This window comes from Colobus angolensis, unplaced genomic scaffold (assembly GCF_000951035.1).
Source record: "Colobus angolensis palliatus isolate OR3802 unplaced genomic scaffold, Cang.pa_1.0 Scaffold14, whole genome shotgun sequence".
Lineage (NCBI taxonomy): Eukaryota > Metazoa > Chordata > Mammalia > Primates > Cercopithecidae > Colobus > Colobus angolensis.
The window spans coordinates 10,023,236-10,042,275 of NW_012114488.1; the positions used below are offsets into that span (position 1 = coordinate 10,023,236).

At 44.8% G+C, this 19,040-nt stretch overlaps 1 protein-coding gene across 4 annotated transcripts in view; it reads left to right on the forward strand.

Annotated features, from left to right (window-relative positions):
• RPS6KA2 (ribosomal protein S6 kinase, 90kDa, polypeptide 2) overlaps window positions 1–19,040 on the forward strand; it is a 445,332-nt gene that overhangs the window by 313,860 nt on the left and 112,432 nt on the right. For 3 of the 4 annotated variants that reach the window (XM_011934953.1, XM_011934954.1, XM_011934955.1), the window contains one exon: window positions 13,343–13,459. In XM_011934953.1, the coding sequence (XP_011790343.1) occupies window positions 13,343–13,459 (117 nt within the window). Of the gene's footprint in view, window positions 1–9,687; window positions 9,849–13,342; window positions 13,460–19,040 lie in introns of those variants that run through there. The other variant, XM_011934956.1, reaches the window with a different exon arrangement.

The window sequence follows — 19,040 nt, forward strand, 5'->3', positions numbered from 1 at the left end:
AGTGTTTATGGGGTCAGAGACCTGCTTTTGAGCAGCACTGGGTAACAAGGATCTCTAGGTAGATGAAATCCACCAGGTGTGGATCTTCAGCCTGTCAGTCTGTGGTGCTTGCGAATGACAATGGGAACGCTGATAGAATTAAGTTGTGTCATAAGACAGTCTGAAAGGGCGTTGTGCTGTGTAAACTACTTCGGTTGGTCACCTCACTTGAAATACCCTATCTGTGCCCAAGACTGTTTGGAAATCTGTAATTTATAGCTCATATTGGCAAAACCTACTGCATGTGTGCATTTCAGCTTAATTCCTTTCGAGTTATTGTGTTGTACCAAGTCCTTCTAGCTCTGACCATTCCTCATGCTCAGGGATGGAGGGTGATGAGATGCCCGGTGGGCTGGTGGGGCCATTTCAAAACTTTGCACCATATCTAATATTTTTTCAACAAAATGCTTCATAATCTTTTAAAATGTAGAATAACTTAGTTTAAAAAGAAAAGAAAGAAGAACCGTCATTTAGTGAACTCCTTTGTATGAGGTTTTTGTCCAAAAGTTTCATCTTTTCAACAGTTTTGGAAACTGCTAAGAGATGATCTGCATATTCCCTCTGAAATCATTTGAACCTAATTGTGAAGTGTTGTTGTTTTTCATATGGCTTCCATTTGTAAGCATCGTCAGGATAGGAAATAGCGCACACAGCAGGGGCCGCCACGTACCACACATCTTCTGAAACGCCACCGGCCACATTCGAAAACCTCTCTCAGGAGAACTGGAATGATCTACTTTTAGCAGGAAACTGAAAAAGTAGTTAGGACCAGGGAGTATTGCAGAAGTAGTTCTCGTCCATCGCCCCAAGTATCTCATTTATGCATTGGAGAATACCGTTCACATTGAACCTTCCTTCAAAGATTAAGGGAGTATCTGACACACACACACATTACAAAACGGACCGTCGCTAGTTTTGCTTGAGTTAATCCTAATGACTTTGAAAGAAAAAAAATTGAACCCTTCATATTTATATCTAGAAAACTACTTAATGTAAAAGAAATAAATATATCACACTTAACTCAGTTGTCTAATTAGTGTTACAGAGAGTAGTACCTAATTTCACTTTCTTTTTTTTTTTTTTTTTTTCTCTTTTGAGATGGAGTCCGGCTCTGTCGCCAGGCTGGAGTGCTGTGGCGCGATCTCGGCTCACTGCAACCTCCGCCTCCCAGGTTCAAGCAATTCCCCTGCCCTCAGCCTCCCGAGTAGCTGGGACTACAGGCGCCCACCCCCATGCCCGGCTAATTTTTTGTATTTTAGTAGAGATGGGGTTTCACCATGTTGGCCAGGATGGTCTCGATCTCCTGACCTCATATTCCACCCGCCTTGGCCTCCCATAGTGCTGGGATTACAGGCGTGAGCCACCGTGCCTGGCCCTAATTTCACTTTTAAACAAGTTCTTTTGTCAGTTTCCAGTAAATTGTTGCCACCCACCCCTAGATACACCCACCTCCCAGGAAAAAAATCTATTAACTGCCTCCCTGGCTGCCTGTGGTGCTGGGAAGTGCATGTTGCTGTCCATATTGCACGCGTTCATGTTCGCCATCTGCACCCTGATTGGGAATTCCATGTTGATGCACAGGAGGAATCTTGTGTGTTGAGTATACAAAATGTTAATAGCTTTAAAAATATTGAGTCTTTCTTTTTTACCAATTAGTAAGTTTATTCTTTGATCCAGAAATGATATCCAAATTGTTTTCCATTTTTTTTCCCTTGCAGCAAGTTGTTTGATCTTATTTGCTTCTCAAAACTCACAGTTAATTTTGCCTGAACTTTCCATTATAGTTCAATGCAGCTGGATAGGATAGCAGTGAGTAAACAAAGGGAATGTCACATAGTTTATCATTTTAAATGTTCGTATACAGAAACTTGGCCAGTTTTCTATTTCTGTATAGGACATTTAGAAAACAAAGGGGAGAAAATTAATCATTTATATTTTCTAATACTATCACTTCTAGTATCTTGATGTATTTTCCATAAATATTTTTCCTACCTTGTAAAAATGTCACGGTAATCATCATATACATGACGTTTATTTTTCTGCTTTCTTTAAATTATAACAAAGCTCTTTCAATATTGCCACACAGACTTAAAAATCACTTTTTACCATTTTTAAAAATTTTAAATGATTCTAAAGTCACAGGAAGCTGCAAAACACGTGGCAGAGGTCCTTTGTCCTTCAGCTGGGCTCCACCTTGTACAACCACAGGGCAGTATGAAAACCAGGAATTTTACATTTGGTACAATCAAGAGACCTTATTCATATTTTACCAGTTTTACGTGTACTCATGTGTGTGTATATACGTTCTCTGCAAATATATCACGTGTGATTTGTGGCAATACCATCCTGAAGATATAGAACGGTCCCATCACCACAAAGATCCCTCATGGTACCCTTTTATGGACGTGCACACACACATACACCCTGACACCAACCATCCCTCACCTCTTGCAACCACTAAACTGTTCACCTCTATAATTTTGCATTTCAAAAATGTTACGTAAATGGAATAATACATTGTACAATCCTTTGAGATTGGCTTTTTTTCACTGAGCATAATTTTCTGGAGATTCATAAAACTTGTGACTAACAGTAGTTTATCCCTTTGCATTGGTGCGTAGTATTCCATGAGGTGATGTACTGCAGCTTGTTGAGACATTCATTCATTGAAGACCATTTGGGCTGTTTGAGTTTTTGCATAAGAGATAGAGCTGCCATGAATATTTGAGTACAGGTTTTTGTGTGAGCATAGTTTTGATTTCTCTGAGATAAATGCCCTGGAGTACGTTTGCTGGGATGTTTTGTTTTGTAAGACACTAACCAGACTGTTTTCTACAGTGGCTGGAACATTTTGTATTCGCACCAGCAATGTACGAGGTCCAGTTTCTCTGCATCTTCACTGGCGTTTGACGTTTATCACCATTTTTTTTTTTATTTTAGCAATTCTGAGGGGTATGTACTGGTACTTTATTGTGGCTCTCCACTTCTCTAATGACTAATGATGTTGAGTATATCCTCATGTGCTTATTTGTCATCTGTGTATCTTCAGTGGTGAAATGAGTGCTTGTTTCTCTTCCCCATTTTCTAATGGATTGTTTGTTTTGTTCTACTGTTGACTTTGGAGAATTCCTTATATATTATAGATATAGAACCTTTGTCGGATGTGTGGTTTACAAACATTTTCTCCCACTCTATCGCTTGTCTTTTCATCTCCTTCACAGAGTCTTTGCAAAACAAAAGCTTTAAATTTGATGAAGTTTGATTTATCATTTTTTTCTTTGATGAATCATGGTCTAAGAATTTTTCCCTAGCCCTAAATTTGGACAATTTTCCCCTATGTTTTCTTCTAAAAGTTCTGTAGCTTTATGTTTTATTTTTATGTCTGTGGTTCATTTTCAGCTAATTATTGTATAAGGGATGGAATTTAGGTCAAATGTCTTTTTTTTTCTTTGCCTATGAATGTCCAGTGCTCCAGCATCATTTGTCGAAAAGGCTGCCTTTCCTCCATTGAATTGCTTTTCCAAAAGCAGCTGGGTGTATTTGAATGCTTCTATTCCTAGCTCCTCTATTCCATTCCATTGATCTGTGTGTCTGCCCCTTCACCAATAGCACACTGTCTTGATTACTGTAACTATGTAGCAAACCTTAGCATCTGTAGAGAGATTCTTCCCACTTTAGTGTTTTTCAAAATTGGCTATGATAGGTCTTTTGCTTTTCCATGAAATTTTAGAATACACTTATCTATACTTAAAAAAAAAACCTTTGCTCAGATTTTGATGGGGGTTGTGTTATACCTACAGGTGCATTTGTAAACAATTAACATCTTTACCATGTTGGCTCTTTTGAGCTGTCAACATGGCATGTCTCTCCATTTATTTAGGTGTTTGATTTCTTCCAACAGTGTTCCATAATTTTTGACACACAGATACTATACTTGTTTTGTTACTTGATATGTAAGTATTTCATCTTTTTGGAGTAATGGGAAATAGCATAATCACTCTGAAAGCCTACATAAACTTTCATTTGGTGGATAGATCATCATTTTCCTTATTCTTCTCCACTTGCTGGATGTTTCAATTGTTTCTTATTTCTTCACTGTTATAAATAATGTTACAGCTTGCTATGTGTAAATGTTTTTGATGAATTCTGAGGAGTGAGATCCCTGTGTCAGAAGGTGTGCACGTTATGCTATTGGTTGACCATGGAATTTGTACAGAATAGAAGCAGGCTTTCTGTTCAGGGCCCACCAGTCTGCCCCATAGGACAGGTGCATTTCCACTCACAGTGAAACTTCTTTTTCTAAAACATGGACTCAGTTCCTCTTGCAATCCTTTCCTGCATTGCAGCTGACTACTCTCTATCACAATTAATATAAATTTCCATATAAGGCGCAATTATTGTTTTTCCGAAAACATGACCTTGTGCTGCACACGTGCCATGGGTTAAGCAACCGCCGCCATCACTCTGCCCGCCAGAATGGCCTCTTCTGATCCTTTAGCACATCATTTCCATTTGCCAAGATGTTATCAATTTGAATAATTCATCCTGATTTGCAGTCTAACAGTTTTGCTCTGCCGGCTCTCATCGAGATCACAAACACCGTGCATGATGAGTCGGCCGCCGGCACCACTGCCAGGGAGCAGGCACTCAGCCGCCCACCTTTCAGAACCGTTTTGGGGATGAGACTTTCCCCATCACCCCATCAGTTGTGATATCTATTGCCATGGATTTGGTGGACCAGTTTTTAAAAATCCATTACTTAAGCAGCTTTTCCTTGCAGAGCCCAAACTGCCTTCCTCTAAGTCGGTGGTGTTGCAGCGCTGTAGAGTAAGTTGGCCCCGTGCACACTCCCGTTTCAGCTGCTGGAGAGGTGGATGCACGTCACTGGCCTCTCTTACCCCAGCAAGCATCCCTCTACTGGGTGTCTGAACGGTCTGATCAATACAGCCTTACGTTTGTCCTCAGTACACTTGAAAAAGAAACTAATTTTGTCTACTTGCAGGGCTGAGGTGGAAGGATCGCTTGAGCCCAGGAGGTCGAGGCTGCAGTCAGCCAAGATCGTGCCACTGCACTACAGTCTGGGCGACAAAGTAAGACCCTGTCTCAAAAAAAAAAAAAGAAAGAAAGAAAAGAAAAGAAAAAGAAAAGAAACTAACTTAGTGTGAGAAGCGCTCAGAGTTCCCAGCAGCTGGGCACTCTTGGGATGTGCATTTTCTTTCCATACCAGTTGACTCAGCACTTTTTATTCTGCCTAACAGAAACATTGCAGCCTCCAGCAACTTATTCTGGTAAAGGTATTGACCAAACATTCACCAACATGTTGCTTTTGACAAAGAATGAGGAGATCACATTGGAAACATGTAGAAAACTGAGTCTGGGAGAAGATGATATTTGTAGAGATTCTGTTTTTCCTTTTCTGCTAAAGAAATAAGAAATTTATCCCAATAGGTCTCACTGGGATATGACTATAGTTTTCTTGGTTATACTGATGATGTAGTTTATTATGATGTAGGTTTTTCCACTTGTGATTTTAAATCCTGTGTTATCAGTTTTCTCTCATCTCTTGGTGCAGTTTCATATTATATATCTCAGAGACAAAAAAAAATTTATTAGTTTTCCAAGTCAGGGTGACACACTAGCATAAATAATGTCCCATTTGGTGCACACCAGGCATGCGTCCTGGTATCACTGTCACCCTCTGTGGGTTTTTACCTGGCATTATTTTAAAGTCATGCTAAATAATACAGATGTATTCAGCCCCTTTAGGCACTCATCCCATTGCCCAGACCAGAGATGCTCCCATCTAAAGCTGTTCCACGAGGAAACACTGTGTTTTGACCTAACCTGCATGCGTGTTCCATCTGCCCCGAGTGTGAGGCTTCTCAAGAGATCATTCCTATGCATCTTAATACACTCATGTCAGTTAGTAGCTACTGTCTCATTCCCTGATGCTAGTAATGAGTCTTTATAAAGCAAATCATTGAGGATAATTTTCAAGATGAAGTGGAAGGGGTCATGTAGCCATATACCTAAAACACCACGTCAGACACCAACACCCCAAGCTTCCGTGACAACTTCACACTGACGTTTCCCAGGGAGGTTAAGGATTGGAGGATTTATTAGAAAGAGCACACCCATAGAATGGCCGGTGTCAGGACTGGGAGCCCATGTGTGTGCAGGAAGCCCTGGCTCTCCACTCTTTGCACGTCTTTTCTGTGGGAAGGAGGCCTCTGCAAAAGTGGCGCTCCATCTGTCAGTCACCGTTTATAAGCACAGCTTTCAGAGTCCAATTTGCATTGACTGTGATTTATAAAAATACCAGCAGAGACTGAGGGCTGAGAAGAAGGGAAGGCAAAATAATCCGCGGGAACAACAGGCAATGAAGGCGAAGGCAGAAACAGTGGCGGAGTGGCAGGGTTTAATTAAAACCAGAGAGGAAGCGTCCTGGGGAGGTTCCTCTCTCCTCGGTCACTAAAGCGAACAGGCACGGGGTAGGGAGGCAGAAAGGCAAGTTTGAATAGAAAGAGAAAAGAAAGGAGAGAAATGCCAAGGCTGGTTTTGCTGCTTCTCCTCCTTTCTTCCTATAATCTCTGTCCACTCAGTGCTGCTGTGTTCTAGGAACCTTACATTATTAGCCCAGCCTCAGTTCCAAGGAGCTTCAGTGAGTAGCTTAACGGGGAGTTCTCCCCGAAGAGGAAAGGAGCCCCAGCAGCCAGCCCACTCCTGGATTGTCACTGTGCGTGCGGTTACTGCAGTGACTGCTCTTGGATGCTAAATCACTCTCTTTGGTCAGAAAAAGAAAAAGCGATATTCTAGGGTGGACGAGAACACAGAACTCAGCCCTGTTCTTGCACATTGCCTTCCCTCCGCGGATTCTGTGGCATCCATTTGAGCATTGCATCGAATAGACGCAGTTCAAACTCTGAAAATGACCAGGGTTGAAATGGAGACCTTGTCTCACAGAGCAGGCCTGCCCTCTATCAAATAGATAGGGTCACACTCCTGAAATTTCAGCACTTCTATCTGCGATCTTGACATGGCATCCGGTATTTTCCTTTCTCTTTCCTTCTCCTGCTTCCCTTCCTCCTATGATTTTGTGGCAGATTTATTCCTCTTAAATTAAGCCATCTTTGTTTCACCTAGATTCCAGCAGGCGCCCATGTCACCAGCCTGATTTCCATTCTTGAGGGTACTGGTTCTGCTGTACTAAATGGCTCACTTATATTTAGCTTTTTAGAAATGGAAGGGAAACTTTTTGTAGAAATGGTTTCCTAAGGAATTGATTGGACAGATGCAGCTGGTCCCATCATTTCATTTTACATTTGCTCACACCAGCAAAAGCGGACACATTTGCGGAGACGCAGAAAGGGCAGCTGAAAGAGCAGAGAAGGCGCCAGAATTCGCGAGCCGTTACTGCTCTAAACGTCCTAGGCCCTGGTCAGAATGGAAGCAGCATTGCTGGGAGTCCTGGGCCTCAGATGATCTGAATTCTGGTCCCTTGAATAGGAAGATGCCCAACCTGCTACGTGGGAGATTCCTTCTGGTTCTTAGAGTCTGTGGTTCAAATGTCTAGCTATTTTTATTTCATATTAGTAATCACAAAAACGGCCTACTGGAGGATTTTTGTTGTAGGTGGCATGTGTTCACTGGTGCAGCCAGCTTTCCTGGTAACCAAAGGCCGAGGACCCCTGAGCTATCAGAAGTCGTGCCGCAGATGGCGCTCACTCTCCGGGGACTGTTCCTGCACAGACTCCCCTCTACTCTTGTCAGCAAGTGTGCTGCTGTCTTTCCTTTCTGAAAGAGGCTAAAAAGCCATTTAGTGAATCTTCTCTCCCTTTAAAAGCATTCCTGAACTTCCATTCTAGCGGCACGGTAGACGAGGTATGGCCAGCCCTCATGCAAAACACGACTGAAAGTCCTGGATCAAGTACCCCTTTAAGAATATTTAAAAGTGTGAGTGAGCTGGGAAGTGAGTAAGGAATACACAGAGGCCAAACCCTGTGTTAGAGCAGGGAACCCGAGAAGGAGACAGATAAAGCCAGCTTTCTCCGGGAGGCCAGGTGACAACCTGGTGAACCGGAGCTTGGCTGTTCACAGCTTCACAGGGCAGGGGAATTGGTGACAAATCCCAGGGCGGGTCCCAGGCAGACCTCTTGCCCTACTGCCTGCATAAAGCTGGAACTTTAAGGAGCTCCATCCCGACATAAGAAAAAGCCAGAACAAGACCTGTCTATCTCACATACGCACTCACGTATGTGCATTCCACAGGTACACATGTGTGCACACACTCAGGACAGTTGCCTGTGATGGGCCTCTAGAACTGGACCTCTGGGAGCAGCCCCTGCTGGAGATTGAGATTTGAGAGTTGTCAGTGTTTATTTACATGGTATGTAAAGCCCTGAGACAGGACGAGGTTCCAATAACTACATGGAGACAAAAGGCCAGGGACTGCGCCCAGGGGAAAGGTGACCTTGGCAGACACAGAAGGAGGGGTAGGTGGGAGCTAACCTAGGGGAGAAGGATGTACTGGAATCCAGGTGAAGCAAGAGGAGGTGAACAGCCATGCCCAGTGGTATGGAGGATGGAAATTTGGTCACTGGATTTAGCAACAGGTAGGATTTGGATGACTTGAGAAGGGCGCCTTTGGTGAGACAATGAAAGTCAGATTCTAGGTGAAGCCAAGTTCAGAGATTCCAGACCCAGGAGGCCTCGCCCAGGACCTGGAATCTGCATTTTAACAAGTTCCTTGGGGTGATTCTGAAGCAGGTAGGCAACATACAACATTCATATGTTCAGAACCTCCAGGACACGATACTGTTCCTGGGCAAGTGTGTCTGGCTTTTGTGCCTTGAGAGAATGACTTGCGATGCGGTGCTCTGTCTTGAAGCCTTTATACGATGCCAGCCTCTTTGTCACCTGGGATTCAGGAGGGACTCCACCAATGCTACCCTCAAAGCCAGACTCTTGTCCACCTGCTCATCTGTTCACGCCATCAGCAGCAGAACAGTGCTGGTTTGATGGCACCTGTGAGTTGGAGATAAGGTGCTTTCCTTGTTATTTTCTACATTTTCATAAAACCACCTGTGTAATAATATATTCTGTTATTATTCTGGAAATTAATATCCTACACGTGAATCTGTGATTTCTAGAATGACCTCTGTCGTTTTTTGGAAATAACGTGAACCCTTGCCTATTTTGTTTCCTATGTCTTTATTAATATTCCACAACTTTTAATTTGTACATTTTATAAATATTATCCCTTCAATGACGTGAAGAGCAAATGATTCAGAACAGAGGAAATGAACCAAGAAGGTGACTTTGACCCAGAGAGAGGCATGCAGGGCCACAGTGGCCGACCTCTGTCGTCTTTCTCCCTGTAGCTCCCGCTTCCCAGCCGCTCCCATCAGCTGCTGAAATACCTGCCCGGGACTTCCTTGCAGTCATTGGAATTTTGAGTGCAGCTCTGCAGGAATTTTAAAAATTCCTTGTCATGATTTATCACATTCAAACATCATTTAAACAGTTTATACCTCTAGTTTTTCTTTCTCACGTTACAAAATATTTGGCATCGTTGCTTATGGAGCTAGCACCTGATCACAGTCCCAGCTCCCCCTCCCAAAGCTCTCAAGTTAGCTTTAAAAATACCGTTTTATAGGAGCTGTGCTGGAAACCACATGCTCCTGCTATGGATGCAGCGGATTCAGGAACAGACTTGATCTTCCTAAGGGATTGCATGCAAATCCTCCTCAAGTGCTAGATACAATTACCTGCCTTGTAAAACAAAAAAGACACATATTTCAAAATGAAATGTGAATAACATTTTCATGCTAGTTGCCCCTTAGGGCAGTTGTCACGAAGGGATCCAGAAACCAGGACTGTCCAGAGACGGTCGCCATCAGCAGTGCCCAGGCCTATGGTGCTGGGGCTTCATCTGGCTGTTTCCTGTTCACACAGACCCGAGTGCACGCCGAGTCCGTGGAACACCAGATCTTGTTTTGATTTGTTTTGTTTTGGTTTTGGGGAAAGTGAAAAAGAAAGTTAAGCATCCTCAGACAAGTTCAAGCTAAAACGTCACTGCGAAGGCAGAACTCTGAAGTCTAAAAGGTGATACTCTTGGGGATTTTTTTCCATTGACACTTCAGATGCTTTGCTGTTAAAAACCTTACTGATTTGAAATGAGAAATTAACTGTATTGCAATATTATCAGGGAAGAAAACTGGAGTTTTTTGTGTCATTTTAGGAGATGAAATTATGTACGTACTTCAGGTACATTTGCTCTAAATACTTTGACAGCAAGAATCTGCACAAAATTTGAAATGTTATGAGATATCTGCGTCAAAGGCTTTGATTCAAAACGTTAAAGAAATGACTCAAGAAGGCGAACTTCTGCAGTGGAGGTGGGGTTGTGGCATGGACTGAGAGGCGGGAGGCAACAGGGGATGGCAGTCGGATGTGCTTAGGAAGGCGTGAAGCCAGCCTAAAAAGCGGGCTGACTGGGAGCAGGGGGACACTCATGGGAATCCCGAGGTGCCAGCGTCCATGGCCAGGCGGCATGGTGGCCTGGATGCTGTCACTCTTGCCTCAGAGCCCAGTCCCACAAAGGCGTGTCCCACAAAGGCAGTGAAGGGGGCCAGGACCCCTGGGACTGCATGAGCTCATTCACCACAGCTGTGGGCCTCAGAGCCTCCACAAAGAGCTGCTGAAGAAAAAGGAAGGAATGGAAATCTTTAGGAAACATACACAAGGGCTGGGAAACGTGCCCCAGGAAAGGGTGGTGGCTGCAGCGCGAAGCCTCCCTGGCCAGCTCGTGCCTCCCCTGCCCCACACCTCTGGGCAGCATTGAATTTTACTTTCTGTTCTGCAGTGCCGCCGTCGCCATGCTCACATTACCAACATGAAGTCACAGAAGGATGTGCTTTGGAGGTGATTCCTTTTTTCATAGTGTGGGCGTCGCCTTAACGCAGCTGCATGATGGGAGCTATTTTGGGAGGGAGGCTGGGGTTTGGATGACTCAAGCGCATGCTAGTCCTGTAGGTAGAGGATGTTAACAGACACATTGTGAGGAAAGTGTTTTAGTAACAGAAGAGGAGTATTTTGTTGTTCTTTAAATGACAAATGGTCTGCAATTATTCTTTCTTCCGTTAGTAGGTCAATGACAGGAAAAGATAGCATGTGTGTTTCTATGGTGAATTTTTTTGGATTTGGTGTCCTGGCTTTGTTTTCTGTGCAGGAAGCCATCCCCAGCAGCCACGTGGACGGTAGTGGTTCTCACAGGCAGTGACACATGTGGATCCCTGAGGGTCTCGTTTTTCTCTGTCCCTTTCCATAAACCAGGAGATTTCACCACGAAAGCTGCACGGTCTCCAGTGGCTAGCATGGTCCTGCAATTCTAGTAAGCCTGTGCTATGAAGGGAAGAAAGGCTTAAAATGTGATGTTCGCTCACAAATTAGCATCTAAATATAATGCCCGTTGGCTGAGCTGTGCCTCTAGCATTTTTACTTACTCATTCAAGAAGTAATTATGAAGCAACAAAATTGTAATTCTGCATCTTCCAACTGCACTCATATGAACCTCAGGATGGATTAAACAGAGTCAATTCTGGCTATACTCATTGTTTTCCCAAACAAAAAAAAACCACTGTTTTTACAAAAATAGCAAATAATCTTTGACGATATGGAGACGAAAGTGTTTCCTTTAACTGTGAGAATGGAAAAGCCATAGATACCTGCATAGGCCTCTAATCCGCTGTGAGTTTCCACGGCTCAGACACCTCATCTGCTTTTATATGTGCCTGTATTTGTAACATGGAGGTAATATAGCAAGATTTATAAGTAACTGTTTTGAGAAACTGAATTTTTCAAACATTGTCATGTAAGTTATTGCTATTGTGATTTCATTTGAAAGTCTTCACTCTTAGACTAAAACAGAGGGTGGAAGCACTTGGCTTCAAGGTCAGTCCTTGATGAGAAACCCACCTCTGTCACTTCCAGCTATTAATGGATAATCTGAGTCTCAGGAGAAAATCTCCACTTCACAGTTTGTTAATGAAAAGAAGCAATGATGAATGAGAGGCCCCTGGTTCCCAGAGCACACTGTGCATACAATTCCTGGTCGCTGTTTTTGGATATGCGTTTTCGCCAGCAGTTTCTGAAGCTTCTTAGCCCCTCACCCTGTGGTAAAACTGTAGAAAGGGATGTACGAATGTACAGATAGTGGAATGGAAATCTCAGAGAAATACAGAGAGAAATTCAAGGAACAGTTGGGCTCGAATGTCTCATGTTGGGAGAAACACCTCCTTTCCAGTGTTCCATTTCCAGGGCCTGGCACTTGGGCAGATGGCCCACCCCTTTACAAGGGAAGTCATGTGACTCTGGGGACAGGAAGCTCTGTGATGAACATTTGTAGTGTTCTCTGTCAGTGTTTTCACTTATAGACTCTTTCTCCTACAGGGAAATCTTGCTTTCTAGGCTGGTGGAAAATCTTACCTGACTGCTTCTTCTGAAATATAACCTATAGGATGGCCATGACATGTTCTTTGCATTAGCTTTGACAAACATACCAGGGATAGTGTGAATCAGAAGGAGAAGGAAAACAAGCTGTCTTCATTTTCCAGACCACTTCTCCATCTAGGAACCCATCAGTGTCCTTTTGGTGTCATTTTGTTCCGTAGTTGCTATATTCATCGTGCCAGAACTTCTGCCCAGAAATAGATTTCTTTGAGAGTACCCTTAGATTTTTCTGAGGTCCTGATAAGACCAAATGACAAAAGTCCATGGAGAAAAGAAACCGTGAAGGCCCACGGGGTGCACACGATAACCACACATGTCACCAAGGTGATTCCATAAAACTAAACGGGCCGGGTGCGGTGGCTCACACCTGTAACCCCAGCACTTTGGGAGGCCAAGGCAGGTGGATCACGAGGTCAGGAGATCGAGACCATCCTGGCCAACATGGTGAAACCTTGTCTCTACTAAAAATACAAAAATTAGCTGGGCGTGGTGGCGGGCGCCTGTAGTCCCAGCTACTCGGGAGGTGAGGCAAGAGAATCGCTTGACCCTGGGAGGTGGAGGTTGCAGTGAGCCAAGATCGAGCCACTATACTCCAGCCTGGGAGACAGAGAGGAGACTCCATCTTAAAAAATAAAAATAAAATAAAAAAACTAAATGGTGTCTCCACTTTTAAACACCAGTTCTAAAATCCATAACAGACCCAGCTCATGGTAAAGTCAGGGAAGGGGGGAACTGTGAGCTACTCGGAGGAACTCCTTGCAGTGTATTTCTCACACGTGCTGCTCTCTTGCAGGAGGAAGGCATTGTGAAGGAGATTGACATCGGCCATCATGTGAAGGAAGGCTTTGAGAAGGCAGACCCTTCCCAGTTTGAGCTGCTCAAGGTTTTAGGACAAGGATCCTATGGAAAGGTAAGTTCAGCCCTGGCTGGCTCTTGAGTCTCATTCCTGAACACAAAGGACACCTGGACAGAGCCCCTCTGGATGAAAATTGCAGCCAGTCCTCACCTGCAGGGCTGTGATCATGGGAACCTGGACAGGTCAGAACCAGGGCCTCACTTTGCACAGCCAGAATTCCAGTGGCACAGGGCTGGGCCGTGCCAAGTGAGGACATGTGCTGCTGGAGCCGTCACATGCACATTTGCTCCCTCTTTACCAAGAGCATTGGCTCTTGGTAAATCATCACCAAGGTGAGGAGGGTTATTGACCTGAGCCAATGTATCTTTGAAAGTGCATTCTAACAGCTGTTTTCCCCAGAGAAAGAAAAAATAAGAGAAGAAAAAAAAAAGAAAAAGAAAAGAATCAATTCCTCTGGATTGGGCACAGGAGCCAGGAAGGCTGGGGTCTGCAGCCTGCTGCCCTCCTCACCCTGCGTGAGTGCCTCATGAAGCCTCAGCCTCCCCACCCACTAAATGGAGAGGACAAAACCTACTTTATACAGTTGTTCCATGGAGTAAATAGGGCACGAATCCCACCCAGCCATTGCCTAAGATGTACTTGTGCAGTGGAATTGTTCATTTCCTTTTTTTCCACCTTCAAATTACAGCAATAAAAGCTAATTTCTTTCAGGAAATGAGAAATAGTTAACTCTTCATTTAATGCCACATCCACATACAGCAATATGTCAATAACGCTCTTCAATTACAATGACGTGTGACTTACTCCAGCACAATGCTAATTTCTCTGCCTCCTTGGGTTAGCTGTTAGAAATATATAGCCTCTGACAACTTGATTTCTGGAACATAAGGGCCTGAAATAAACCGTGAAGCCAACCGTTCCTTACATGTAAGCAGAACAGCCCTGGCTCTTTAAAGTAACTATTTTTGTGTGGTATGTAGACATTTACCAAATCTTTGCATTCTTCACATGACTTTGTGCCAAAATGCATGTGGCTCCTGTTAATTTAAGTGTAGAATGAATAGTACGTTAGTGTTCTGGATAATCCTACAGACCGCATGAACTGGATTGTTTGCAAAATTTATTTTTTGTCATGCTTGTAATGCAGAATATCTTTTTCTTTTCTCTTTCTCTTTTCTACATGGTAATGTGGAAGGAACGTGTGTTTATATGATGTATACACAAAATACGCCCAATTAAACCATAGGAAATTACCAGCAATATTTTGGGCCTAAAAAAGTCTCTATTTAATATGGCTAGTTCGTATGGCGTTTATGAAATAGGGGGATGAAGATTCCAGTTTCTCACAATGTTAAATAGCCATTACCAAAAAGCACAAAATCACAGAAGGCAGAGCCTGTGTAACGTGGTAGTGGAATGCCTCACTATTAATCAGAAATGTAGAGAAAAAAGAGAGAGGAGAGTAATTTTCTCCATGATTTCAAAACAGAGACAAGCAAGCATTCTTTCCTTTTTCCACCTTTCAAGGGTGCTGCCCATGTGTTGTTTCTTGAGAACAGATTCCACCTGTGGAAGCAGAGAATCGGCCGAATCGTCTTTATCTGGAGGGAAGGAGTGCTGGAGTACGTCCCACAGGGGAGGCCCAGGAAGTGTCTGGGGGGCTTTGGTTGACTGGCTCTGTTGCAGAGCGAATCTTACCAATGTCCTCCTGAGAAAACTGGGGCATTAAAGATGAAAGGAGAAAGGCTTTTCCAGCTCCCTCGTTCAGATTTCAAATTTTGAATTTTAATTTTGCTTTAAAAAAACATGTTTTGGAAAACAAGTGAAATCATGGTGTTTGGCAGAATCCCTTTGGAATGATAATGTTCATAACACTCTGTCCCTTTCCAGCCTTTTCACCACTTCTAATTTTATCTTTACTTGTGTCTTTATTATATGAGGAATAAAAAAGTAAAGTTTCAAGAACAGTAGTAGGTAGGGGAAAGAGAAGGATGAGATAGTGGCAATGCCCATGGGTGTCTGACCTCCAGGGATTACGGAATGGGCCAACTCTGGTAACGCCTGTCCAGAGCTGGTGTGAGGGGTGGGGCAGCAGGTCCAGGCTGGGGCTGGCGTGGGAAGGGAAGCTTAGGTCTGCTCCATGGATTGATGCGAGCTGGATTCTGGAAAGAAGAGATATTATTCTCGAAAACGTTGCTTAGACATTTCCAGGAAAGGTTGGAGCTAATATCAGTCACTAGAGAGTCACAGATACAAATTGTATTTGTCCACATCGAGTTGTTTGTGGTGAGTTTTTTTAATTTAAGCAGAACTGATGACAAGAGGGGGAGAAGCTGTGTGTTCTAATGCCCCATGTTACTGTATTCCTCCTCTCTACATGCAAATAACACAACCTTATGTAAGAGTCGTCTTCCCTTTTGCACCTACCAGGGACAGAAGGACAACACTAAATTTCCTCATTCTGCAGAAAGCACCTGCTCCTCAGGTGTCCACCTCCTGCCTCCGCTCCAAAGAGCAAAGACCTGGCGTGAGTCTGGACGTGACGTCCCAGGGCAGGCCTGGCCTGGGAGCCGAGTCCTTCAACAGGGCTCATAGTCGCCTGTCACTGAGCCACTCCATTCTTTCTCTCTTATTTAATGATGACATTGGAGACGCAGAAATGGATGACATGCAGTTTCTTCCCTTTAGACTTTTGCACTGATGCCAGCTCCTGACTTCAGACTGCGCCAGGAGCCATCCGAGTGACTTGTCCCGTTGCCTGCCTGTGTGAGCCGCTTAGGCTCTCCGAAGTCACTGCTCTTTGCCTGGTCAGCCGTAGTAAGCTTGTTCCTGTGGCAGAAGCCGCACTCACCACCAGCAGGGAGGCATCTCTGAGCTCTAAGCTCAGTCCTGCAGGGTGAAGCCATCATGATTTCATTGCTATCTAGAGAGCAGGTCCATGGGTGGAGCTTGGGACCAGAGAAAAGCGCAGAAAAGAGCCTTATCCTCAAAATGAAAAGCAATTTCAAGCTTGAGTCAGGAAAGCAATGAAAGATGGTGAAGCTTGTGCAGTGTTGAAATGAGGGGTGCAGACCCAATGTTCCCTGCGAGCTCAGAGGAGGGAGGTTGTGGGAACCACCCCCGGGCTGGGAAAGTGGCTTTGCCCTGGTCCCACCTCCTCACCTGCTCCTTATTTGCATAAGTGCCAGGGGTAGGATAGGAAACCTCTTTTCCTTTAAAATATTCTGGAGAATGAACTGTAGGTTATGATTCCTGCATTCTAAAAAGGAACCAAACCAAAGTTTTAAAAACACCCTTGCTTTCTATGACTTTGCTGGTAGCATGATAAGAACAGGTCTTTAAATGTCTTCCCTTTGGGGGCAGTTGTTACCCAAAACTCCCGGAAGTGCACGCGGGCATGTGGCTCCTGCTCAAAGGATTTTGCAGCCCAGCAGCAACCTTCCAGTTCTGAGAGAGAGCTGAGAATTCTGCTGAGAGAATCAGCAGATCACCGTGATCCATGACATCGTGAGGCAGTTCAGAGTGACATCACACCTGTTGCCAGGTCGCAGAGTCTTTGCAATGCAGCACACCAAGCTGCTGGAGAGGCAGTTCTAAAAATGAAATGAGGGGGCACACACAGCGCCCACTGGGTTAAGTATTAAAGACACAGTGCCTGCATTAGCTCAAGGTTACAGTGTTGTTTTGGAACTTTTTCCACTACATTAAAATTGATCTTCAGTGACAAGAATGACAGCAGAGAGGGAGAGGGAACTGCACGGTGCCCAAGGGTCAAGATCCCTGCTGCAGACCAGCAAGTTGCCGCACTCATTACCGATATCATTTTTGCATTTTTTTGCTGTATTTTGCTGCTCGTTTCAAGGTGCTGTTCCCCTCTGCTGGGTCCTCTGCTTGTGAGTCGGGCAGCACCTGCTGCAGGAATTCGCAGTAGCTGGCGCCACAGAGAAGCTTGGCAGACATTGGTAGGATGGAGTTTTTCCCGTTCTTTTGAAAAGCAAAAGTAGAATTCTCTCTTCAGAACAGATAAGCATGAACACTAGCCGTGACCATCAGTCATCTCGTCCTTAAGGCCTAACATACAAGAGAGAAAAGTTTCATGTGTCAAGACCTATGCAAAACTTGACATCATTTAAACCAAATCTTAACTGGCAGCTGCCCCATGCGGACTTGGTCTTCGGTTCAGACTTGAGTGGAATGGGGCTTCCTCTGCCCTTTGAGTTTCTACAGTCATACTTCTTATGGGTTAGGGGCTGAGTGCAGAGGTATAGACAGTACAGACCCATTCAGGATATTCTGAAGGCCGGGCCATCCAAACACAAATCCTTCCTGTACCTTGCTTCCTTTTTCTTCAGAGTTCTCCCTTTTTGAAAAAAGGAGCTTGTTGTTTGCAAACTCTTGGGCTCAAGTGATCCTCCCGCCTCAGCCTCCCAAATAGCTGGGCCTATGGGCACGCACCACCACACCCAACTAGTTTTTATTTTTACTAGACATGGGGTTTTGCTGTCCTGCCCAGGGTGGTTGCAAATTCCTGACCTCAAGAGGTCCTTCTGCCTCAGCCTCCCAATGTGCTGGGTTTACAGGTGTGAGCCGCTGAACCTGGCCGTTTGTTTTCTGATTATAAGAATGCCTCATTCGGAGCTTGCAGTGAGCTGAGATCTGGCCACTGCACTCCAGCCCGGGCAACAGAGCCAGACTCCGTCTCAAAAAAAAAAAAAAAAAAAAGAATGCCTCATTTTGGGAGCTAACGTGTCAGCTTTGCCATAATGGAATGGATAGATTTATCTGTCACCCAACCAAAGTCCACCATGGGCTGGAGCAGCCGCCCGTGGCTTCCATCTTCCACACAGTGACTCAGTGACCAGGTTGCCGAGTTTGTCCCACACTAGGTGTCCACAGTTGCCACGGCAGGGAGCGGCAGCTGCAACGTTTTGCACCTGCTCTTCGTTGCCTAGGCCAGGAAGGTACACTCCTGCCCTCGCTGATGTCACTGCCCAACTTACCTGCAGGATGCCGGAAAAATGTGGCGTCCCTGCCACAAACACAACTGTCCCTTGTTCCACCCCCCGCCCCCTGGTCTTTTCTGGGACCCAGGTTCCTCTCTGCCAGTGTGGCCTCTCCAGCAGCACGATGCTCACGCAGCCTTGCCCAGCTCCTGGACTCCTGGGCTGCACCTGCCTCCTCCCTGCACTGTCCTGGCTGGTCCCGATCTCCACAGCACCACTAACCAAGTCAACCTGGGGACATTAGGCACACGGACGGGCTGGAGAAATGAAAGGAGTTGCATCAGATGGAAGCTAAAACTGTGCATGGCATGTGACTTTCCCGTGATTCAAAACAGAAGATCTCAAGAGTTAAGCAATAATGTTTTTATCTCTGCAAAACTCCTGTCCTCAGACCACTGCCTTCACATCTCTACCTGCCTGTCAGGAAGCTCGCCCACTGCACAGAGGGAGCACCATGAGCAGAGTCCTTCCATGTACAGTAACTTCCAGGGCTACAGTGGGTGTGCCAGCAACAGCCATGGGACCCCAAGCCCCAAGAAGGGCTTGTGCCTGTGTCTCCCACCACAGTGCGTGTGAGAGTGACGCCCCAGCTCTCGTCCCAGGTCTGCATCACAAGCTTGCTTATCCAGCTT